We start from the raw sequence: 26,371 nt of genomic DNA, 5'->3' as shown, positions 1-26,371 counted from the left end.
AAGATGTACTTTTTCATAGAACTCTAAAGATTTGGTATGCATATAAAAGAGGGCTTAATGTTTCAGATCCCTAATTTTTAATCTCAGAGGCATTGATAAGTTGTTTTTTGGTTTTTGTTTTGTCTTAAAAAATTATACCGACAGCCATTGGCAACTGATTTACTTGCTTTTATTCTTGGAAAGATTAGGATTGTTCAGTCTTTCAGTGCCTGAAAGTGTGTGGTTTCTTTAAAAATTAGCATTTATTTCACTGCTCATGATCTTTTGTTTCCAGGTCAAATTCAAGATGGGTGACTGTGTAATTGGTTCCAATTGCAAATTGTTTAAGTACAACTTTAGAACTCTTTAGGGATAAAAATGAATCATTTTAGTGTGAGGTGATATTCCTAAATTAATTTGTACATGTTATTTTTATATTTCCAGGATTCAACCAAGTTTCATTTCTTTTCCCTCTGCCTGGTGTTTTGTGGTTTTTGTTGTCTTTTTTTGTCGTTGTTGTTTTTAACTATTAGGCTGCACTGTCATTATGGTAGCCACTAATCACTTGTGACTATTTAAATGTAGATTTATTTTAATTAAAATTATATTTAATTTAAAATTAAGTTCCTCAGTCACACTAGTTACATTTCAAGTGCCCAGTGGTCACCTGTGACTATGATGTTAGACAACTTAGATCTCTGGAACATGTCTATCATCTCAGAATGTTCTAGTGGATGACACTAAGGGCTAGTAACTGGGAATGTCTGTCTTGGGCACCCTTTATTGGCCAGTAATGTGAAAAGAAGCCAGAGGTTCTCTGCATGCATTTCAGAAATTGATCACATAATCCATAAGGTCTAAACATGGCAGCTTCATGGATTGTCTCACAAATGAGCAGAGCTAATGTCCTTTGAGACTTGTGACTAGTCTCAAATGTTGCTCTCAAGGGTAGGCAGTTTCTAACATAAAAAGTAGTTCAAATATTCGTGTGTAAGCCAATTTGGAATTCAAAAGACATTCACCCATAAGAAAAATGTTATAAATCATGTGACTGAAACTTTGCATTTTCTGAAATAAAAATTAGTGGAAATGATAACCGGCAGAAAATCAACAAATTTTAATGTTTCAGGGCAGTTATAGATTGGTAGGAAGAAGTATACACACACCCCCAATACACACGTACACACACACACAGAACAATGTTAGATTAAGTTTCTGATTTAATTAGCCAAGAATATAAAATCTTACTGGAAATGAGTTGGCTTACAGGGCAGGAGCAGGGATGTGGCATATCCCATCCTAGCTTCCCTTGACACCCAGAGTTCCTACTTCCAGTCTGCATGGGGAAAGGTCTTGCCACACCTGTGAGCTCAAATCTTGTTATAACACTGTTCTTTTATAATCACAGCTTACATCAGCAATCTGCAAGAACTCACACCAACAATGTATGAATTTTTGCTTATGGGACTATTTACAAACATCAGACATTTCTAGAGCTCTGGCCACATGCAGCATCAGCAAAGCAGCATCCTTCTCTTGAGGGGATGCAGCAGGGTTAGGGCTGGGGTCCCATCACTACTTCAGCCCCAGAAAATTATATTTTCCCAATCCATTCCCCTCACTCTGATTTTACGCTTTTTTATTCAGGTGGTTCAAAGACTGAGTTCTGATGGAAGACCATGCTCACAAATCCACTTTCCCAGAAAATCAAATCCAATTAGAAAAAATCAAATTGATTTTAGAAGTTGACTCTTGAACAATAAGACAGGTTGAATTAGAGGAGGTAGATGAAAGTTTGTGCAGTGATCCTGGAGGGACTGTTGGAGACTTCTAAGAGCTCTCAGCATTAATGGTGATGATTGTACTATTCGTTCTTATTTTATTTTCAGACTCACAGCTTTGTTTCCCTTGGCAATGGTAGATCACCACACTGCTCATATAAACAGAATCTATATTTTTCTCACAAATTCAGGGCAGAAGAGAGAGTGAAATATTTTCCAGGGAACATTGAGTGAGAATCAGAAAAAGAAAAGAAAATAAGATTAAAGAGAATGTTTATGAACATTCTAGGGGGTGGGGAAGGATTGCTTAGAGCTGTAGGGGGGACGTGATGGCCATGATACCAGTGAACGTTTGTGGAGCACTTAATGCAGTTTTTGAAATATTTTGCATGTATTGACCTATTTAATGAGTTAATTAATGATTTAGTTAACTAGCTGATTCGTTTGATTTTTGTCTTAAATTTAAGACAGAGAAAAATAGATGAATAATGTGCATAAACTCCATGAAAGAAAGATTGTGAGAAGTATATTATTCTTCTACCCCAGTTAGCAAAGTTGTCAGAAGCCACTGTTTCAGTGCTAAACAACCGGCTCTTTGCCCTATAGCATGCTTGTGATTCAGGATACCTGTAAATGGGAGATGATCAGAAGTCCTAATTTCCTGTTCCTCTTTAAAAGGAGGAGGGCAGCTGAGATCAGTTTTGGAGATCATAAACCTCTTTGAGAATATGCACAGAGCTACAAGATAGTGTACATAACACTAAATTTAATTAAAGAGAAGTGTCAGACCAAGGTTATGCTGCAGTCTCAGAGGCAATGACAACGGAGATTTCTTCTTGCTCATGATAGAGGTTTATGATGGCTTAGTTTGGAGTTCTGTTCCATGACTCCTCAATCTGGATCCAAGCTGATGCATCCTGCACACCATCTGGGGTAACATTCATTGCTGGGTTAGGGAAAAGGCAATATAGCAGATCACATACTGGCTCCTGAGGCTTCCAATTGGAAGGGACATGCACAATTTCAATTCACATTTCACTGCCAAGCAAGTCACCATGTGCAGTCCTCCATGTGCCTAGAAGAAAAGCTTCAAATTTCCAGTGAACAGGCATAACTACCACAAAGGGTCAAGAATCCCCAAAGTAGGTGAGCTCTAAATTCCTTTGTAGTTCAAGGATGCTGTGAGTCCAGATTGATTTATGATACACTTATTCAGAGTTTATCCAGGAAGTCTACATACATAAATGATAGGTACCAATTCCCCCTCAATCAGGTGGTTATCTTTATAACCAGGACAAGAGTGAGCCTTCTCCTAATAAGGTATGAGCAGAAGTTTTTGGACTATTCCTTCAACTTTGAGTGAGAATTGAAGAAATAAGTAATTCTCTCCCCAGTGCCACAGGGGTTTTCTATAAGAGAGAAGAGTAGGTTTCTCAGTGGCAAAGTTACCTCAACAGCTTATGCATAATGAGATCAAACCAGACAGTTACCAACATTCCTTCCAACCGTGAGATTTTGTGCTCTAGGCAGGTGCCTAATGAAGTATCAGATGACTAGATTTTACAATGGCCAAGCCAAGCGTATCTCGGAAAAGGATATCTAGAAAAGTAGCCATGAAATGGTCTTAGCATTCTCACTTTGGCAGCACATATACTAAAATTGGAGATGGTCTTAGCAAGAGAATAATAGACCCAATAAGCTAGTAGAACTCTTAAGCATCATCAAATGCTGACCACTTAACTGCAGCTCCCAGTGACTTCAACCCTTTCATAATCTCCACCAGTATTTTTTTCTTAATTATATACATGTAACATTTTCCCAGTCTTATGGAAAGTGCTGTTCAAAGGCAGCTTTGAGATGAGTTCCCTTGTTAGCCTCCCTCCAGTCAGAGTGCCTCCAGTTCCCTTCATGCCTTCCTTATAAAAGTCTGTGCTACCTTTGACCACCCTCATTTGATAGACATGAAAATTTAGGCCCAGAGAGGGGCTGTAACTTGCTTAACTCAAAAGCCATTTGGAGGCAGGGTCAGTCACCCACTTCTTTGAAACTTCTGAGTCAATTGCAAGTCCCAAATTCCCTTGGACAAGTTTGGGGCCTAATTTTAATTTAAAGCTTACTCAAAAGATGGTATTTCTGATAATTTACCTTGAAATACTCTATGTCCTCTCATTTGTCTTCATTCAGGGATTTGGCTTGTGTTCTTGCAAGGAAAGGCTATGCTCACTCAAAAGTCCTTGCTTGTTTAAGGAGGTCTATGGACATGTCTCATACCACTCAGTGCCACCTTAGCTTGGCAGTCATCCTGATGATGAATTGAAGATACTTTGCACATCATTTCTTCCCCTTCAGCTTTTTCTTCCAGCTACAGTTATGACAATGGCTTGCAGCAGACTTTGCAAAGAATCAGGGCCTCTGGATAGTGATCTCTTTGTTTCTCTTACAGTTCCTTATCAGCAGAATCCTTATAATCCACGGGGCAGCTCCAATGTCATCCAGTGCTACCGCTGTGGAGACACCTGCAAAGGGGAAGTGGTCCGCGTGCACAACAACCACTTCCACATCAGATGCTTCACCTGTCAAGGTAGGAGGCTCAGCTCCCCCACCCTCTTCTTAGATTCCTGACCATTCTTGCACCACCAGGTCATGCCTCAGGGGCAGAAAGGACAAACATAGGCAGCTGGAACATCTACAAAGACCTAAAGAGACTTTCCCTGAGCCTCTTCTTATGAGATTCTCCCTTAGAATGAGGGCAGTGTGTTGGTACGTGAGGGAGACAAGGATCCTGGTAACTTTGGAGGGGCAGATGCTGACCCAGAAGGAAAAAGACTATCCTGCAAACTTAACTTACTCATTGGAAGAGACTCCTGGTTTGTGCCTATAAATCAATGTGAGAGCAAATGAAAGTGCAAACGATCTTGGATAAAATTCAAGATGCTTTTTTTTTTTTTTTTTTTTTGAGATGAGTACCTATTCTATGACAGTGTGGCAATCTTCAAAGGTTACGTTTAACAAGGGAGAAGAGACATCTTGACCTTGGTAAGGTTTGTAATTTGGGAGCACATAGCTGTTAGGTCACCTTTCATTGTTACAGCGTACACGAGGCTAATTTATATAATCCTAGACTCAACCGAACTAAGAGTTCCTAAAGAAGACAGATAATTAGCAGCAGGAAAAGGGACTCAGCTGAAAGAGCACAGAGAGCCCTCTGGCCTGGGGGCAACACGCCCTTCCACAGTGTCCCTACAAACATCTCTCCAGCCTCCGCATCTTGACCTCTTCGTTCAGGCTTCCCTGCTCCACAGAGCGGCCATTCTAATGTTGGATTGCCCAGTGGGTTTAGAAAACGTTTGACCCAAAATGTGTAACTTTATTGTTGATCTTAGATTTGTCCTCATAAAGTCTGAAGAATACTTTGTATTTGCTTTTCCCTTTGACTGCTCTTCAGATACTCGTATCCAGGTCTTCCGCATGTCAAACTATATCACAGGTCCTTAAATTGGGTCTCATCTTAAATGATTCCAACAGTGTCATCGTCCTGGAGTCTTCCTCTTTGATCCATTCCAGTGTGTCACTGTCGTTCTTAAAGTATGATACTCAGAACAGATCACAGTTTTCAAGGTCTGGCAAATACAAAGGACTACATTTCCGTTGATGTAGCTGATATTGAACTGACTTCCTCAGGAGCCACTTCACACCACCAGCTTATACTGAATTTAATGTCAGTTGAAACCCCCGGTTCTTTTTATATCAGTAACTGCCTCAGTCTCATGCACCTGAGAGTGACTTCCCCTGCCATTGTGAAAATCCTGGGCCGGGCGTGGTGGCTCAAGCCTGTAATCCCAGCACTTTGGGAGGCCGAGACGGGTGGATCACGAGGTCAGGAGATCGAGACCATCCTGGCTAACACGGTGAAACCCCGTCTCTACTAAAAAAATACAAAAAAACTAGCCGGGCGAGGTGGCGGGCGCCTGTAGTCCCAGCTACTCCGGAGGCTGAGGCAGGAGAATGGCATAAACCCGGGAGGCAGAGCTTGCAGTGAGCTGAGATCCGGCCACTGCACTCCAGTCCGGGCGACAGAGCGAGACTCCGCCTCAAAAAAAAAAAAAAAAAAAAGAAAATCCTGAACTGCTTTCTTCATGATCTAACTAGACTCTGCACTGAGCAAACAAATTACATATTCATATTTCCTAATTTGTTTATAGAGGCATATATGGGATACATTTTAACTGGTGTGATTTCAATTTTATATTGAGTATTGGCAAACCCCTTTAGTATAAGTTGAATTGCAAGAATATCTTGGTGAGTAATTATTTTTACACCCTCTGAAACTGAGGTAGGACAAAGGGTAAAGACAAGGAAATTGTTCCGAAGTGGTTAAGGATATAGGTATGTGATTATATTTTTAAGAGAATTTATCAGTTACCTTTTACTTAAGCAAAAACTTAATAGCTTAAACCAATCATTTATTTAGCTCATGATTCTCTGGGTTGGCTGGGCAGCGTTTCCCAGTTTCTAGCTCTGCTTATCTGTACTGGCCTCATCATGATGATATGCAGTCAGCGGGTGGGTCTGCTGGCAGTGGTTGGCAAGCTGCTAACCCGGGTGTCTCCACATATCTTCTCATCCTCCAGTGGGCTGGCTTTGGCTTGTTCATATTGTAGTCTCAGGGCTCCAAGTACAAAGAGAGAACAAGCTTTAATAGGTAAGACCTTTTCAAACCTCAGCTTAATGTCCTGCTGTTGGCCAAAACAAGCCAAATGACCAACCCAGATTCAAGGTCACGGAGAAATAAACTTTACCTTTTATAGGGGAATCTGCAGCATCAGGTTTCAAGGGTGTTAATGCACAAAGGGATAATTTGACCATTTTCACATTTACCACACAGAGTTTGTGGAATCTCTTTCAATGTAGATTTTAAGGGGGAAAAAAATAGACCAATATTTTTCTGAATATTTTCAATGTCCATTTGCTTAAAGGTAAAACAAATGAGAGGATTTTTATTTCCAACAGTAATCAACATGACAATTAAGTACCCTATTAGATAGTTTTCTCATCTAAAGAATCTAAAATTTTTATGAATTTCTTTTACAACTCTTTAACATGCACTGCTGTGCTGACATGAAAGGAAGGAATCTACAAAGGTTAAAAATGGAAACAGAAACCCTGCTGTGACTCCCAATGCCTTATTTCATCCTGATAGTTTATCTTAAACCTTGGAGACCTTGAGCTTTTACTCTGTTGTCTAAATGGATCATGGAGAACAGGAGGCAAAGCTTAGCATCTACTCAAAGTGGGAATCCAATAGGAGACCTATGTATACAGCTGTTTCCCCCTGAAAAAAATGTTCTCGGTGTATGAAGGATAAGAAATAAACTGGCTCGGGAGAGGGAGAGAGCAAGGAAACTTGCCTGTTCCAACTTTGGCACTGGGTAGAGGGGAATAAAACAGTGGCTCACTCCTGTAATCCCAGCACTTTGCGAGGCCAAGGCAGGAGGGTCATGAGGTCAGGAGTTTAAGACCAGCCTGGCCAACATGGTGAAACCCCGTCTCTACTAAGAATACAAAAATGTGCTGTGTGTGGTGGCAGGCACCTATAGTCCCAGCTACTCGGGAGGCTGAGACAGGAGAATCACTTGAACCCAGGAGGTGGAGGTTGCAGTGAGTCAAGATTGTGCCACTGCACTCCAGCCTGGTGACAGAGTGAGACTCCGTCTAAAAAAAAAAAAAAAAAAAAAAAAATTATGAAAAATTGTTTATGAAAGTGTCTGTCCATAATCCACCCTTTATTTGTGTACATTTATAATAAAAATTTATAACAATATATAAAATATACAATAGAGTCAAGCAGAAAATCTAAGTTACAGCAGTCTCCCGCTTGGCAAATGGCAAAAGCAAATGATATTCCTCTTTGGAGGAACTCAACTTTATTCCAGGCCTCAAAGACTTTCCACACATAGCGTTATTATGAAAATGAGTAACTCACAGTCAGTCAAAAACATACAAATTATAATGGAGTGAGAGCCAGCAGAAACAATGGCAAACAGAATCAGAACCTCAATGGCTTTGTATATTGAAATTTTCTGTCATTACATAATAACTATATTGATACATTTAAACAAGCTAGAAAATATGAGCAAAAAACCCAACAGTACATTATAAGAAATAGTACAGAAGATATGAAAAGGAAACAAATAAAACTTCTAAAAACAGAAATATATAATCTTTGAAATTAAAAATTCAATGTATAAATTAAATAGCAGATTAGATGTTGCTAAAGAAAGAAATAATAAATCAGAAGATTTCATCCAAAAAATGTTATACAGATAATAGATCAAATATATGAGAAGGTGGTAAAAAAAAAAAAAAAAAAAGAAGCTAATATATGGAGAATATAGTGAGAGGTCCTGACATGTATTTCTAATCAGAGTTCTGGGGATACATAATAGAGAACATGAGTGGGAGGACAATATTTGAAGAGACAACAGCTATGAATTTTCTAGAGCTGTTGAAAGACACATATCCTTGAATCCAGAAACCTAATAAATTCCTGAAGGAAAATTTAAAAGAAATCCACCTACGCATACCAGAGTAAAACCTCAGATCATCAAAGAGCCAATCTTAAAAGCAGCCAGAGAGAAAAGACAAATCATCTGCATATAAATGGTAAATGGACCGACAGCTGACTTTTCAATAGCAACAAGGAAACTAGAAAACAGCAGAAGAGTATCTTTAATGTACTAAAAGAAATAGCTATCAAGGAAAGATTATGTATTCAGCAAAACTATCTTTCTAGAACAAAGACAAACCTACAACTAAGATTATACTTAATGGTGAAAGACTGAATGTTTCTGTTAGATATGAGTTCTAAATTTCTTTTCAAAGAATTAATACGTCAGTACGTTCAATTCTTTGCCTTCTACTTAACTTCCTTGTAAAGCAAACTTTTTCAATTACCTACTCCACCCTGACTCATTCGGATTACCTACTCCACCCTGACTCATTCTGATTACCTACTCCACCCTGACTCATTCCGATTACCTACTCCACCCTGACTCATTCGGATTACCTACTCCACCCTGACTCATTCCGATCACCTGCGCCACCCTAACTCATTCTGATCACATGCTCCACTCTAGCTCATTCAGATTACCTGCTACGTGCTCTGCTGTGACTCCCGCCAATGCACTCACCCCGTCATTCTCTTTAAATTAGCCAATCGGAATTAGTTTAGCCTGTGCGGTCTAACCCTAGCCAATAGGGGAACCACACAGCAGCAGGGGCCACGTGCCTCAGGGATAAGAACCCCTTCCCCTCCCTTGTCCAAGTGCACCCTCACCTTTGCTCCATCTATAAGGGTGCACCCTGCTACAGAAGTAACTTGCCTTGCTGAGAATTAAAAAGAAAATTTTATATTCTAGTGCTATTCCTTTTGCGGCACGGAAACTTATATATAACATTTCCCTGTAAGATCAAAAACAAGACAAGGATGTCTGCTCTCGCCAATTCTATTTGACATTGCATTTCAGGTTAGTGCTAGGTTAATTAAGGAAGAAAATGAAATAAAAGGCATCCAGATTAAAAAGGAAGAGGTACAACTATCTCTATTTGCACGACATGATCTTGTACAGCAAATCCCAAGGAATACTAAAAATTTATTAGAACTAATAAGTGTATTAAGGTTTCAAGATATAAGATCAAATACCAAAATCAATTTTATTTCTATACAGTAGCAATAGAAAATCTGAAAATAAAATTGAGAAAACAGTTCCATTGGCAATAGCATCAAAGAAATACATAGGAATGAATTTAACAAAAGAAGTTCAAAATGTGTACTCTGAAAACTACAAAATGTTAAAGAAGGCCTAAATAAATGGAAAGGTGCCCCTTGTTCATAAATCAAAAGACTTATTATTAAGATGGAAGCACTGGCTTGCAGATGGCTGCCATCTTGCTGCATCTTCGCATGGCAGAGAGAGAAAGGGAGAGGAAGAACCAGCGAACTCTCTAGTGTCTCCTGCTATAAGAGCACTAATCTCATCATGAGGGCCCCACCCTTATGATCTCATCTAAACCTAATTATCTCACAAAGGCCCATCTCCAAATACTATGATGTTGGAGGTCAGGGCTTCGACATATGAATTGGGGGTGGGGACACAATTCAGTCTATAGAAAATGCAATCCCTCTCAAAATCTCAGCTGGCTTCTTTGCTGAAATTGATGATCTGATCCTAAAATTCATATGGAATTTCAAGGGATGGACATAGAATAGCCAAGCAATCTTTAAAAAGAACAAAGTTGGAGAACTCACACTTCCCACTTTTAAATTTGCTACAAGGCTATAATAAACAAGATAAGGTGGTACTAGCACAAGGATAGGCATAGAAATGAATACAATCCAAAATATAAACATGAACTCTTATATTTATGGTTGGTTAATTTTCAACAAGGCTGTTGAGATAATTCAAGAGGGAAAGAATGGTCCTTTCAACAAAAGGTGTTTGGAAAAGTGAATATTCATATGCCAAAAATGAAGTCAAACTCTTTCTTTACACATACATAAAAATTAACTAAAAATTTACCAAAGACCTAAATTTAGAAGGTAAAATTGAGAAACTCTTAGGAAAAAATATAAAAATAAATCATTGTGATCTTGAGTTGTGCAAAACCTTCTTACATGTGACACCAAAAGCTCATGTAAAGCAACAAAGGAAAAGTATATTCATTAGATATTATCAAAATTTAAAACTTTTGCGCTTCAATATACACTATCAAGAATGTGAAAAGACAACCCACAGAATAGGAGAAAATATTTGCAACTTATAAATCTGATAAAATATTTGTGTCTTGGCTATATAAAGAATTCTTACAATTGCATAATAAAAAGACAAATAACCTAATTTCAAAATGGGCAAAGGATATGAATAGACATTTATCAAGAGATGTTATACAAATGTCCAATAAGCACATAAAAAAATGCTCAACATCATTAGCCATCAAAGAAATGCAAATCAAACCACAATGAGATGCCGCTTCACATCTACTAGAATGGCTATAATCAAAAAGATAGATAACTAGTGTTGATGAGGATGTGGAGACATTAGAACTCTCATACATTGCTGGTAGAAAGGAATGTAAAATGGTGCAGCTACTTGGGAGAATAGTCTGGCAGTTCCTCAAAAGATGAAATGTAGAGTTACCATATGACCCAGCAATTCCAAATTCCACTCCTCAGTATATACTCAAGAGAAATAAAAATATATGTTCACACAGAAATATATACATGAATGTTCATAGCAGCATTATTCATAATAGCCAAAAGGTAGAAAAACTCAAATCTTCATCAATCAATGAATGGATAAATAAAATGTGATCTATCCCCGCAGAGGGGTACTATTTAGCAATAAAAAGGAATGAAATACTAATTAATGCTCCAATGGGAATAGACCTTGAAAACATGTGAAAGAAAACAGTCACAAAAGGTTACATATTGTAGGATTTCATATGTATGAAATGCTCAAAACAGGCAAATTATATAAAGACAGAAAGCAGATTCATGGTTATCTAGGGTTGGGGGTAGTTGGAGGAAGATAAGGAGTAATTTCTAGTGGGTTTGTGGCTTGTTTTGGAGGTGATGAAAACGTTCTGGAATTAGATAGTGGTAATGATTGCACAACTTTGTGAATACGCTAAGAAATGGTTGAATTGTACATTTTAAATTGTTGGATTGTATGACTTGTGAATTGTATCTCATTAAAACTGTTAAAATGGACTGGGTGCGGTGGCACACACCTGTAATCCCAGCATTTTGGGAGGCTGAGGCAGGCGGATCACCTGAGCCCAGGAGTTTGAGAGCAGCCTGAGCAACATAGCAAAACCTCTATCTACAAAAAATACAAAAATTAGCTGGGCTTGATGGCACATGCCTGTAGTCCCGGCTACTCAGGAGGCTGAGGTGAGAGGATCATTTGAGCCCAGGAGGCGGAGGTTGCAGTGAACTGTGATCACGCCATTGCACTCCAGGCTGGTCGACAGAGCGAGTCCCTGTCTCAAAACAAAACAAAAACTCTTAAAATAAAAGACCCAAAGCAAAGTAAAAACATGTTTAGATTTTTAAAAACTGAATTTACCAACAACAAACTCTCATTAAATGCAATTTAAAAATATGTTCTGTAAGCAGAAGAAACATGATCCCCAGATGGCAGAACTGAGATGAAAGATGGCATGGTTAGCAAAATCTTAAAGAAAATCAGAAAACACTTGAAACTGAAAGATAACAAAAATACTATGTATCAGAAACTAGCATTATAAAATGTAGTTTAAAGTGGTACTCAGAGGAAAATGTGTAGCCTTAAATTATCACAATAGAAAAGAATTAAGTTTGAAAATTAATGAACCAAGTGTTCAACTCAAAAAGTTTGAAGAGTAGAACGAATCCAAGTAAAATAGAAGGAAGGAAGTGATATAATAGATATTAATCAAAGAAAAAACACACAGTGGACAGGATTAACAAAACAAAAGTTGATTCTTTAAAAATACAAGTAAAATAGACAAAATTCTGGCAAAATTATTCAAGTAATGGGAGAAAATATACAAATGAACCATCTTAAGAATTAAAATAGTCACATCACTGTAGTTGCTATTAAAATTAAAGACATAATAAGAAATATTATAAACAATTTAGAGTAATAAATTTTAAAACTTAGATAACAAAATTTATCAATTCTTGAGTGCCAATTAAAACCTACTCAAGAAGAAATTTTGAAACCTGAGTAGTCCTGTAATCATCCAAGATATTGAATTGGTGAATTTGTAGTTAAGACTCTTCTACCACCAAAGAAACAAAAATCAGCATTAGAATCAAGTTCTACAAAACATTCAAAAACAAATCATCTATGTCTTATAGAAAGTCTTTCAGAGAAGAGAAAAAGGGTATACTTCCCAACTCATTTGAACCAGCACAATACCAAACAAGGAAAGATAATCGTATGTCCATATCATTCATGAACATAGATTTAAAAATCTTAGACAAAATATTAGCAAACCAAGTTTAGGAAAGTGTGAAAAATAAAGCATAACTGACCAAGTTGAGTCTGTTCTAGAAATTTGAAATTGGCTTAATATTAGAAAACTGGCTAATATATTTTGCTATAAAGATAGGAAAGGATAAAAATATTTGATTATTTTAATAGAGTAGAGAAGGTGCTAGATAAAATTTAACACACCCACTTATATCTAGGTTTTTTTTTTTTTTTTTTTTTTTTTTTTTTTTTTTTTGAGACAGAGTCTTGCTCTGTCGCCCAGGCTGGAGTGCAGTGGCGCGATCTCGTCTCACTGCAAGTTCCGCCTCCCGGGTTCATGCCATTCTCCTACCTCAGCCTCCCGTATACCTAGTAATTTTTAAAACTAGGAGGAATTGAAAAAAGCTGTCATAACTGATAGATTATGTATACAAAATATATAAAGGAAACATTTAATGGTAAAATGCTGAAGGCATTCTCCTTAAGATCAGGAACAAGATAGAGGTGTTTGCTGTCATGACTTCTGTTCAACATTTGGCCTGGAGGATCCTAGACAATTCAGCAAGATATAGAAATAAAAGTTATATGGTTTGAAAAGGAAAAAAAAAAAACTGTAATTATTTTTAGATTATATAATTGGCTGCAGAGAAAACCCAAAATAATCTACAATTTAGTAAAATCAATAAGAAAATTAGTTTATAATAAGGAGAGAGGAAAAGAACCCATTGGTCACTTTTAGATAATGCTGGTGGAATAATTATTTTGAAACAAATAATATGGGCAAAGAATCAAAACTTTAACCTATTGTGCAAACCGTACAGTACTTAACTGTAAGCAAGGGTTGATGAAAGTTTCTATCTACAGAAACACTCCACCTATGGGCGCCTATAGTCCCAGCTACTCGGGAGGCTGAGGCACGAGAATGGCGTGAACCTGGGAGGCGGAGCTTGCAGTGAGCCGAGATGGCGCCACTGCACTCCAGCCTGGGCGACAGAGCGAGACTCTGTCTCACAAAAAAAAAAGAAAAGAAAAGAAAAAGAAACACTCCACCTAATAAATGAAGAATTAAATCATTAGAATATTTTAATTTTGCAAAGTCGTAATGAAATAATGTATCTAGCAATGATCATCAGTAGCCATTTCTACTCACCAACACCACCACCCCAAATCATAGATGTGCAGAACATCAATGTAGTATTATTCCTAAAAAGAAAAAAAAATCAGACCTGAATTTCAAGTTTCTAGATATAACCACCATTTATAGAAAATGTAAAAGAGAGGGGTACAAGGTAACCAACAACATAGGGGTACAATCAGCGAAATCCTAACTGCAGAAATGACTCAGTGTCTTTAATAAATACATTGCAAGGAGAAAATAAGAAGGAAAAATAACTAGCAATTAAGGGACTTAACAGGTACATCAAACAAATGCAATGTGTGAACCTTGATAGATTTTTATTCAAACAACTAATCACTAAAACAAAAAAAGAAAAGAAAACAAGAACGGGATAATTGGAAAAACTTGAACGCACTGATTTGATAATGCCTTAATAGACATTATTTGCAATGCTTTTAGATTATTGTGGTTGGCTTTTTTAAAGAGTCCTAATATTTTAGAGATACATTCTGAAATAATAATACTAAAAAGAAAGTCAATAAGAGTTTATTAAGGTTACTAAATACAGAATAAATAGAGAAAAAAATTATTGCATTTGTATTCACCATTAACAATCAAGACACCATTTACCTGAACAAGAAAAAAAGTTTAATTTAGAAATAAATTTTATAAAGTTGTATAAGATAAAAATTGTAAAATTGTTAAATTTATAGAATATCGTAAGAAAGACATTAAAGACCTAAATAATTTTTTAATATGCTAAGTTCTCTGATAGAAAGATAGAAATATCAAAAAGATGACAGTTCTACTCTGGTTGAACTATATATTCAAAACAATTCTAATATATTCCATAAGGCTTTCCATAGAAATTAAGAAATCGCTTAAAATTCTATTCTTGACAAAGTCCAGGCATAATCAAAGCATTCCTAAAGAACAACAAAGCAAGAGGGCCTGTCCTACCAGACATCATCATTTGTTATTAAAACCTATTAAGACTGTGTGATCTTGGATTAAGGAGAGATCAATAGACCAATGGAACTGAATATAGAACCAAACACAAACTTCCATATATATGGAAACTTGCTTTTTGCAGATCAGTGGGGAAAGATTAGACTGCTTAATAAATGATGCTGAGGTGATTAATTATCCATGTGGGAGAAAATCAGATCCCTACTGTATATCATTCCCTAAAGTCAATTCCAGGTAGATTAACAGTTTCACTATGAAAGGCAGCTCAATAAAATTTTTAGAAGACAATATAGGAGACATGTTTTAGGATTTCAGGGTAGAGAATAATTTCTGAAACATGACACAGAAAGGGCAATCCGTAAAGGAAAAGATTCACAAATTCAGCAACATAAAAGCTGAGAACTTTGGTTCATCCAAAAACAAGAAAAGGGGAGCAAAAAGCAAGCCCCGAATTGCAGAAGATATTTGTAATAAATCACTGAAAAAGGATTGATTTCCAAAATATATTAAGAATTTCTACAAGTCTAAAATTTTAAAAATGAGCAAAAAACATTAGCAAGTATTTTAACACTTGAAAAAAATTCTCAATTTCATTAATCATTAGGCAAATGAAATTTGAAATCACAAAATTATAAATGGTATCATTTCACATCCACTATGTTGACCAAATATGTCAGATATTACTAAGTACTGTTGATGATATATATCAGTGGGAACTGCTGGTAGGAAGGTAAATAGGAAAAGCTCTTTGGAAAACAGTGAGACATGACCCCACAAAAAACTGCAAGTAGCTCAAATGTCCTTCAGCAGTGGAGTAGACCAACTGTGATGTATTCAGGCAATGGAATACAGCACAGCAGTGAAAATGAGTGAACAGCAGTTACATGCATTGATGTGGATGAATCTCAACACACAATACTGAGGGGATGAAGCAGGTATGGGACAACTGCAGAATGACTCCATCAACATAAAGCTCAAAAACAGGTCAGACTAAACAAAATATTGTTGATGGATACATCACAGGTGTAAAACTATAAAGTAAAGCAAGGGAATGGTAAACACATAATTAGGGACAGTATGGGACAGAGGTGCTGTTACGGAGAGGAGAGGCTTCTAAGGAATTGGCGGTGTTCTGTTTCATAAACTCAGTAATGGGTACATGGGAGTTATTTTACTATTCTTTAAGCCGTACATATATATTTTATACGTTTTCTCTATGTATAGTATATTTCACAATGAAATGTTCTAAATTATGAGTTAGATCACCCTCAGGGACTCTTCTAACTCTTGGATTTTGAAATTCCATAAAATCCAGTCTCATTCAAAAAGTTAAAAAATCACTAAAATTGTATCACAGAGTCTTGGACTTTCTGATCTAGCTGTGTCCTCAGTTAACCAGCCAGCCCCTTCATCTTACAAATGAGCTCCAGAGAGCTGAGGTAACTTTTTCAAAATCTCCCAGCACTTGACTGCTAGAACAGGACCATGGACAAAGGTCCAGTAACCTACAAAACAGCACATTGTTCACTGACACATTCCGGGGCTGTGTGCACGCCCTCCTTCTGGGCCTTATATTTACATTGAGCATTTTTACTGGATTTGCTCAAAGCAGTTTTAACGTTCAATATTCCATTCCATTGTTAATCCATATGGTCTGCTTTTTTTAATTGGTAGACTTCATTTTTTTGATTCACAGAATAACGACTGCCCCAGGTATATTCTTGCCACATCAGTTCCATACTGCAAACCCTCTCCATGGCTTTCCTGTTATTTGAATGTCTGGCTCCACTCAGCCTCAGATCCATCTGTCATGCTGGTCCAGCTTGCCTTCCATCCCCGTGCTCCCCGCTGTATTTCCAGGAACCCCTGAGAGACTTATCAACCTTTACATCCTTTCTACCAAAAACTTCCTCCTTCAGTTCCTTGGGAGAAATGGAGGACTGATTGTTCCAAGTTTTCCTATGGTCGCCTGGATTTCTCCACTGGGAGAGGTGGCTCTGGGGGTGGAGTTGGCAAGGGAGACAAAGGAGAAAAAAAAAAGGGAAAAAACAGGAGCTGTTTCCAGTGAGGTTGTAGGCCATGACCTAATTGATTCCACAGCCATGAAGTCAATTGCTCCACCACCTGCACGGCCCAGAACAGCCTGTGCTCTGGCTTTGCCTGCTCGTGAGACCAGACATTGTTTGATGTGATGAATTTTCATAATGCCTGTTGGAAGATGAACCCTTCCCAGATTTCTGCCACCACCACCGTCTCCACCATACTCCTGCCTCTTCATAGGGGTGGGGTCAGTGGTCACAAGCAATGCTCCACACTGAGTTTAAAATGTTTAGGTGTAGAGTAAGCCCTAAAGGAAGCTTTTCTTCTCATAGACTTACAGCATGGCAGTTCTACTCAGTGATGAGACCAGAGGTTGGGTGGTCTGACTCTCAGACCATTGTGTCTCCCACTGTCCTGAGCTGTTCCCCCCATGCAGTGACTTCTGAAGCTGGCTCCTCCTCACTCAGCCTCACCCCTTAAGCCTCCAGTCCCCAAGGGTGAACAAACGCTTATGAAATATTCCTGGCATTCACCTGGCACTCTCTCTTATTTTTAACCTGGCTGCTTTTGTGAAACAACTTTCTCTGTTAAAGGTGAGGTAGTATTTGCTGGGGTGTTTTCACTCAGTTCCAGGCTGACTCTTCAGACTTACAGGCTTGGTAACTATCTTATTGGTTTTCCCATCGTTGATTGCCCTTGAGAAAGCTGACTTGTACTAACCAAGTCCTCAGGAAACTGATGTAGAAAGCCAGAATACCTGTTCATCAATGTAGACAAGAGGTGTGACCTTGAGTTGGACTGTTTCATGGTGGCCTGGCCAGCAGCTGGCCTCTCAGAGGCAATCTAGGTGGAAAGTCAGTCCATCAGACAGCAGCCTCAGAACCAGGGGAGCTGGTGACAGGATTTAAATGGGCCCCCCAGTTGCCTTCTACTGATTGCTAACCAGCCCCCTTCCTGGCTGGCACATCCTTGCTTTAGCTGATCAGTATATTCAGTGGGTTACTACAGTTCTGGTGGCCCTGTGAGCCATTTATTCCCTTGGAAGAAATTTTGCATCTTTCTGCTCTGCCCATCATGTGTTCATGTCACAACTTAACTCCTTACAGGAAAATCTCATATTTCTAAGTCGGGGTGGATCTCACATAATTCAATTGTTCAAACACCTAAAAATGTACTTGTTTTTCTATTTTGTCCTACATTTATTTCTCCCTATTATCCAAAAGAATATTCCAAGAGACTTTATGAAACACCTTGTAAAATCCTGTTGCATCTCTGTTCAAAAGCCATCAATGCAATTGATCATTTTTGCAGCTGAGTGATGGAGAATTATTACAGTCTTCTCCCATTTTTATATATGTTTGAGATATTTTTCTCAATTTTTCTAAACTAGGGAAAAAAACATCCATGGCTCCTCAGTATCCTACAAAACCTAATCTTCTTAAACTGGATCCAAGCCTTCCTCCAACTGGTCTGAACAATCTTTTCCTGCATTACTTCTCACCACTTCCTACAAACACCACCCCTACATCTAGCCTTCACACAAATCAAATATCACTTGCACCTTCCTGCCTCTGTGCTTTGGCTCATTCTGTTCCTTTAGTGTTCAACTGAGATGCTACCTCCTCTGAAAAGCCTCCCATGATCCCTTGCAACCGACAAGGTTTCCTTCTTCTACCTCATTCACAGTCCTTACTGCTTACACTGGCTCCGTGGCCCATCACCGACAATATGGGACATTTTTTTCTATATGATCTTCTCTCTGCAGCATTTTTAGCTCTTTGAAATTCAGGGATTGTGTTTTATTATTCCTGCCTGGGAATAGACACCCCTCACTCTATGGCTATGGTGAGCACAGATTCTAGACTTCAAATCATCCATCCCATTGCCATCCAAAGGTATCTCCAGGTTGGGATTTGGAGCATATGGTCCCCACATTGCTCTTCACCTGGCACAGAATCATGCACATAGGAAGCACCCAGGAAATGTTTAACTGAATGATTCTTTTATTACATTCATATTTCCACCAGCTGTGCAGCCTTGCGTGAGCCACATGGCATTAAACTTTTCATTTGTGTATTGGGAGGAATGTACACATCAGTGCTTCTTAGTGTGCATCAGAGTCAACCTAGTGGGGTCGGGGAGTACTGTTCAAATGCAGATGCCCAGGCCTCAGTCCCAGGAAGTCTGATTCTGGCCCAGGCATCTGGATTGTAAGAAGCTCTCGGGGTGATACTGATGCTAGTGGCCTACTGTCCATTCTTTAAGGAATACTGACCCCAAAGGCCTGTGAAGTCTGACATGCTACCATTCTGTGGCCACTCATGACACAGTCAGACACCAGCCTTTCCCCCGATGAGGACCTTCTGCTTGCAGACCCTCCCTGCACTCAAACTGCCGTTGTTTTCCTCCTTGTTTTCCTCCTTGTTTCCCCAAGTGTGTGGCTGTGGCCTGGCCCAGTCAGGCTTCTTCTTCAAGAACCAGGAGTACATCTGCACCCAGGACTACCAGCAACTCTATGGCACCCGCTGTGACAGCTGCCGGGACTTTATCACAGGCGAAGTCATTTCGGCCCTGGGCCGCACCTACCACCCCAAGTGCTTCGTGTGCAGCTTGTGCAGGTGAGCGGGTGACCAGCAGGGACTGGGACCCTCTGCATAAGCCCCCGGGGCAGGGGAAGACCTGGCTTTTTCCAGGAAATTCTGGGGTGTACAAGCTTTATGCTGGGCATTTAGATTTCTGGAACCTCAAGTGTGGAGGGATCTGATGGGCCAGTGGTTTTCAAACACTGTTGCATCTGAATCTTTCTTATAAAATACAATCTGAGCTAAAACACTGGTTTGTCCTGTGATAGGCAGAGTGAGGATCTGTACCACCAAACTCAGCCTCCCAATTCCTCTCAAAAGGCCCCCACAGAAACCACTGAGTCTCTCAGAACTCAGTTTGGAAACTGTGGATCAGGCCCAGCCTCCCACACCCTCATCCACAGGTGGGACAGGGATGTCTGTTCATAGCCTTTCTCCATCGTCCTGGCACCACTTCATGCTGTTGGAGTGACCCTGGCAAGTGACCCCCACCTCTGTAAGCCTCAGTTTCTCCACCAGTAAAATGGAGGTCAAAGCCAATCCAACCTCACTGGGTTTTCTTGAAGATTAATGAGATAATGATGCAAAGACATTAGCTCAGTGACCAGTATGTGAGAGTGTCTGCTTTTATTATTCCTTTCATTATCATGATGATAGTCATCTACCTGCTCTCGGGACATCTCTTGGGATGCAGAGCTCATCACTGCCTCCTGCTTCACCCTCTGCATCTCCATCACTTGTTAATTCAGCAAGTGTACATTAAGACTCCACTGAATGCCAAGCAACACATTAAGGAGATGAAAAAATGAAGAAAGCTCAGCCCTGCCCACAAATACATTAAATGTTAATGGATAGCCCTGATTACCTCATAAGTAAAGCATGATTAAAGTATATATGTATTTTTTTAATTGGGAAAGGAATGTATAGATTAATTATTCTCCCCACAAAATAACCACCAGTCACTTACCAGTTAGAAAAACTAGAGTTTCTGATTGAGACTAATGACACAGTGTGTAAGAAAACGTAATCCTCTCATGGAATTCATTCATCTACCCAGCTCTTAAAACCTGAGCCCTGAGCCCTGGAATCCCAGACCCATCAGAGGTTAGCACAGATGGTTCCTATGGTACAATATGAGGTTTCTGTCAAGCCCCAGAGAGATGAGGTGACTCCCCAAGATCATGCGATGTCTTTCTACCACAAGGTAGTGGCTGAGCCATGATAAGAACACAGCTTCCCCGACTCTTGACCCAGTGTTCCCTCCATTGTGCCACAGTGCTGATACAAGGGCAATGGAGCCCCTGAAGCCAATGTTAGGTGCTGTGCTCAGAGTCCTCATAACAGGCATCCCACTGCATGGGCGAGAGCAGCTCAACAGTGGGCGTGGTGGTGCCGGGGATTCTGTACACGGTTCATAATTTAGTTAGGGAGGCAGAGCCTGTACCAATTTGAGACTCCTCAGCCGTGGAAACTGAATAAATCCAGAGGAGGAGAGGAAGAGATTATTTACAGACTTACAAACTTCCTATTGGAAAGGGGGATTTTGAAAAATGCCTGAGTAGTAAAAGGAAGAAATTTTGGTAAGTTTGGGAGTTGAATGAGTCTTTGACATACGGAAATAGATCAAATTGGGATGGAAAAAGTCCTTCCAGGAGAGAGAACAAGTATATGAGGAGTTAGTAACCTCTGCTTCTTATAACCCAGACACGTAAGCTCAGATAAGCATCATGATCTGCCCAAAATACACAAACACCCCAACTGGGCTCCAGTTCTCGACACCAGGCCCCTAATTGAACAGTTTAGTTGGCCTGTCACTGTGAACAGCATTTGAATTTGCATGGTGCTCTAGAAGTCAAGCTGTATGTGTTACCAAAGTGCTTTGAGCACATGTGTGGTCAGCTACAGAATCCCTCAGCAGAGGGTGTGTTGAATTTCTCCCTCATCCCACTTGCAGGAAGCCTTTCCCCATTGGAGACAAGGTGACCTTCAGTGGTAAAGAATGTGTGTGCCAAACGTGCTCCCAGTCCATGGCCAGCAGTAAGCCCATCAAGATTCGTGGACCAAGCCGTGAGTCCTCCCCATGGGTATCTCCCTGTCCATGGGTGTGATCTCCCTGGGCTCCCCTTTCCCAGCACTGCCAACTGCTCCCACAGGCCTGGAGGGAAGTAGGAGAGGTTCGCAACCTGGAGGCCTCCTGCATCATGACCCTGTTGGTATGTGGCCCAGACTCACAAGTTTCACAAGCACAATGCAGGGAAGAGGGGCTGCCTGGCCATAAACAGTGGTAGTAGCCAGTGCCACATATTTGCCACATGGTATGTCTCCTCTGGGACAAGCTGAGTTCCTGATCTTATGTCCCACGGATACCTCAATAGGGCTGATCAAATGTTTTTTCACCAGTGGCTCTGAATTTTTACTGACTCCACTAATAAGAATTGGCGGACATGGCTTACAGAAGAGGTAGTATGGGGTGCCCTGGGAGCAAACCACAAGAGCCATGTTAGTGCCTCTTAGAGGGTCCCATAGACCACTACATCAGCTTCACTGTGGGACTTGTAAAAATGCAAATGTCTGGGCTCACTCTGCACCTCTAGGGATGGAACCTAGGAACCAACATTCCTAGTAAGCTTCCTGGGTTAATTCATTTGCTGTTCCTGAGATTCAGAACCACCATCTAGGGATAAAGGAAGCATCTGTCATGCCATGATGAATGTTATGTTATGTTTTATCATCAACCACAGATTTGGAGGGAAACTGAGGACCAGGAGCGTGCCTCAGAATGGTCATTCTAATTTGTGGAATGTCCATTCCACTCAAGTGCGCCTAGTGATAAGATGTCTAAATCGTTGTTCCCAGATGCCCTTGGCAGACTGCTGCTGCACGTGCCCACACACACATAGACCTGGCCCCCTGGGTCTTGGTAAGCCACACTAGGCTCCAGTGTTCTTTCATGTTATATGACACTCTCACTGGCCTCGACAAGAGAATCAATGAAAACCCATTAGCCTCCTGTGCTGCATCACTGTGCGGGTGCAGGGTGCTGTTGGCCATGGTACCAGCAGAGTCAGCATGCTGGGCTGCATCCAGCCAGAGAGAGTGAGCAGAGATCACCCCGAGTCAGCAGGGCTTAGCTCCCAGGGGCTTCCCTGGAGTCCGTCCAGCTGTGGTGAGCTGAGGAGAAAGACAGTGAGAAGGCTCCCTCCCTTGCCTGCTCTTCCTTTCAGCCAAATCGGATCTGTTCCTGGAATGTGCACAGCCCTTATTTTGGCGTCCTTGATGATGCTCAAGAATAGATCGCTGCCCCAACCAGGTTGCCATGTCAAGGTGGCTGAGTGCATACAGTGTTATCCTTCACAGCTCCTTGAAAGCATCATCCAGAGTGACAGAAAAACAAGGAGGCTGGGATGTGGGACCACAACCCTGTGGCCAGTGCTGAGGACCCCAGAGACTGATGGGGCCATGTGTGAGGCAGGAGAGGGAGAAGTGAGCCTGAGTTGGGAGGCTGCCAAACTTCTGCATGCTGCAAAGCAGTCACGAAGCCTCCCTGAGACTCAGTTTACCCAGTTATGAAAGAGGGATAGAATTTCCTATCTTCCTCACAGGAGTGTTGGGGAAAGCAAATGTATTAGTTCGGGGATCAAACTAGGATGCACTGCAGTGTATAAAATGCTCTATAAATACAGAGTGAGGGATGATATTGGCATGGAGGTTTAGTATAGAAAGCACACCAAAAGCGATTGCAATTAAGACTCCTGGGTCGGTTGTTACTTCCCCTAGTTTGGGTTGTGTGTTACTGTATGCATTTGTGCTGCACCTATCACCTACTGTGTTAGGTGGGATATTTCTTCAGCTGAATGTGGGAGTCTCACATGTGAGTGTGTTTTCAAAGAAAGGCTCCCAAATGTGTCCACCATAATTTGGATGTTTAGAAGGTGGAAGAAGGTGAGGAAAAAGTGAGTCAAGAGGAGAAAATGAGCACCTGGGCAGTTTCCAGTGGGGGCATACTTAGTATTATAGCTTATCTTGTTACTCACAAAGTAAAGACATCAATCCGTGATATGTTTTACAGAGGTATTTACTCCAAAGGTGGTCACTATTCATGCTGCAAATGCAAAGTAGCTCCTGACTAGATGGGGTGCTGGAAGGTCTTCTGAGCTCCCATGGGATACAGGAAACCAAAGCCAGGTTTAAGAGATTGCTAAGAAAAAGAACATATCATGGAAAAGGAAAAGAAGAACAAAATAATTGGGTTTTTTTAAGCTACAAGTGTGACGTTTCATCTCTGAAGAGTAAATAAAGATAATTTGGAAAATTAGGAGCAGTGTCTACTCCAAAGAGACCAAGAAAAATACTCAGGAACTATCAAGAGAAAATAATTCTGTGACACAGGAAGAAGAAATATTTCCTCACCGACCTCACTGAGAAGAATCAGTAACAGTAGCAGCAGAAACCCTACCACCACCACCTCCACCATCACCATCACCACCACCACAATAACCATCATCATTGCAAACACTGATTGACTGTTACTATTTCCAGGCACTGCACAGACCTCAGTGAGAAGAATCAGCAGCAGTCTCAGCAGCAGCAGCACCACCGCCATCATCATCATATCACCACCATCACCATCATCACTAACATCACCACCATCACTACCATTTCCATCACCATCACACCACTACCCTCACCATCATCATCACTAACACCACCACCATTATCATTATCATCACTACTACCATCATCACCACAATCATCACCACCGCTATCTTCACCATCACTACCATCATCATGAACAATACCATCAATACCACCACCATCATCACCACCAACACCACTGTCACCAACAACGCGATCATTACCATCATCCCCACCACCACCACCACCTCTATCATTACTACCGCAATAACCACCATCATTGCTAACACTGATTAACTGTTACTGTTGCCAAATACTGCAAAAACCTCATTGAGAACAATCAGATGCAGTAGCAGCAGTACCACCACCACCACCATCATCACCATCACCTTCTCCACCATCACCACCATCATCATGACCAACACCATTGACACCACCACCACGATCACCACCAACACCATGTCTCCACCAACACGATCACTACCATCATTACTACCATCACCACCCTCATCACCATTGTGACCAACACCACCATCACCATCAATGCCATTGTCACCACCAACACAATCACCACCACCATCACCAACACTAGCATAATCACCACTATTACCACTATCGCCAGCACCAGCAGCATCAACACCATCACCACCAATATTATTACCACCATCACCACTGTCATCATCACCACCAACACTGTCAGCACCAACAATACCACCACCACCACCATCACCATCACTAACATAGATTATTACTGTTGTCAAGCACCTCACTAAGTGTTTTTTACAGAAGATTTCATTTAATCATTACAACAACCCTATGAGGGAGATAAAAGTAATTATTTTATAGATGAGAAAACTGAGACTCAGTGAGCATAAATGACTTGCCCAAAGTCATCCAGATAACGAATAATGGAACTAGAATGTGAGACCACCCAGTCTGGCCTTAGATCCTATTCCCTTAACACCCTGTACCAAAGACATGACTTGCAACTTGGGAAGTGTCTAGTCTTCCTGGATTAGTTGCCTAAAACAAGGTACGGAGCTTGCTATGACTCACAAAACCCACTCATTTTTGCTGATTTAAATAGAATGAATGACACAGTCTAAAAAAGATAAAAATGACTGTCTAGTGTCTTTAGGAGGCCTCAGTTTATAACTGAGGGATCTGTGAGGGACAGGTGGTAGCATCATACATTCTGCCAGCTGAAGACTGTAATTTTGGAATCGAGAGGAACATATGGAGGAGTGGACAGCTGGCTCTGCAGACACCAACTTGGAACAGGGTGTGGTTTTCCTGATTCTATTTATTACACTAGACCCACGGGCTCCCTGGTGGCATGCCTGAGGCTCCACTGGTGGTCAAGAGTAAAAGGAGGAAGAAGAAGGAGAAAAGGTCCTAATAAAAAGGAAGCTGATACAATGGGGGAGCAGCAGTATAACATAAAAAGAAAAGCCACATGGAGAAGATATCCCAGAATTCTCACAGAGAATCAGCAGGCTTCCCTACAAAAGGACTATATCACTCCTGGCTTCAGAACAGAGATTGGGTAATGCACTGAATGTGGGTTAAAAACAGGAGGATGTGAAATAATAATGACAACAACCACTTATTGGATACATATGGGCCAAGCATTGTGCTAAGGCCTAACGGGCCTGATTTTAATTAACCTTCACACTAGTGTTTTAAGGAAGATATTCAGATGAGCAAGTCTGGGCTTAGAGACCATACATCTCATAAGGGAAGGAGCTGGGATTCTCTCCTAGGCCAACTTCCCACCACTCACTCCAACTCTCAGCCCAGCCTCTAACCACTGTGCTGTACTATCTCCTACAGCTTAACTCAAGGGGCTAAATTCATCTCAGATGTACCACTGAAAGTTGAAGAGATAGGATTCATTTTCATTTTCATTACTAGAATGTAGCCATGAAAGGATCCAGCTATGCAGTAAGTTTTTTTTGAAGAAATGGAGAATTGTGTTCTTTGCCAATAACATGTCTGTCTCCTTGGAATCCACAAGTGAATTTGATCAGTGGATGACCTTGTCAAGCAAGAAAAAGTGTAAGGAATAAAGAAGAGAGAAACTATAGTTGTCTTTAATTCTTTGAAAAAACTGTCATATGGGAAAAGAGGTAGATTATTCTTGGTGCATAAGAATGGGAGCAGTCACAGGAGTCAAGTCTCGGCTCCATATAAAGAAGACAGTCATGGCCGGGCGCGGTAGCTCAAGCCTGTAATCTCAGCACTTTGGGA

At 40.4% G+C, this 26,371-nt stretch overlaps 1 protein-coding gene across 1 annotated transcript in view; it reads left to right on the top strand.

The window, feature by feature from the left end:
* The window catches only part of ABLIM3 (actin binding LIM protein family member 3), a 119,812-nt gene that overhangs the window by 37,710 nt on the left and 55,731 nt on the right, over positions 1-26,371 (top strand). The window contains exons 3-5 of the mRNA XM_023227081.2: positions 4,204-4,341; positions 19,339-19,522; positions 21,441-21,553. Coding sequence (XP_023082849.1) covers positions 4,204-4,341; positions 19,339-19,522; positions 21,441-21,553 — 435 coding nt within the window. The remainder of the gene's footprint in view (positions 1-4,203; positions 4,342-19,338; positions 19,523-21,440; positions 21,554-26,371) is intronic.

The sequence above is a fragment of the Piliocolobus tephrosceles genome, chromosome 4 (genome assembly GCF_002776525.5).
Source record: "Piliocolobus tephrosceles isolate RC106 chromosome 4, ASM277652v3, whole genome shotgun sequence".
Taxonomy (NCBI): domain Eukaryota; kingdom Metazoa; phylum Chordata; class Mammalia; order Primates; family Cercopithecidae; genus Piliocolobus; species Piliocolobus tephrosceles.
Note: the sequence above shows the minus strand (reverse complement) of the source record. Positions and strands in the feature narration are given on the sequence as shown.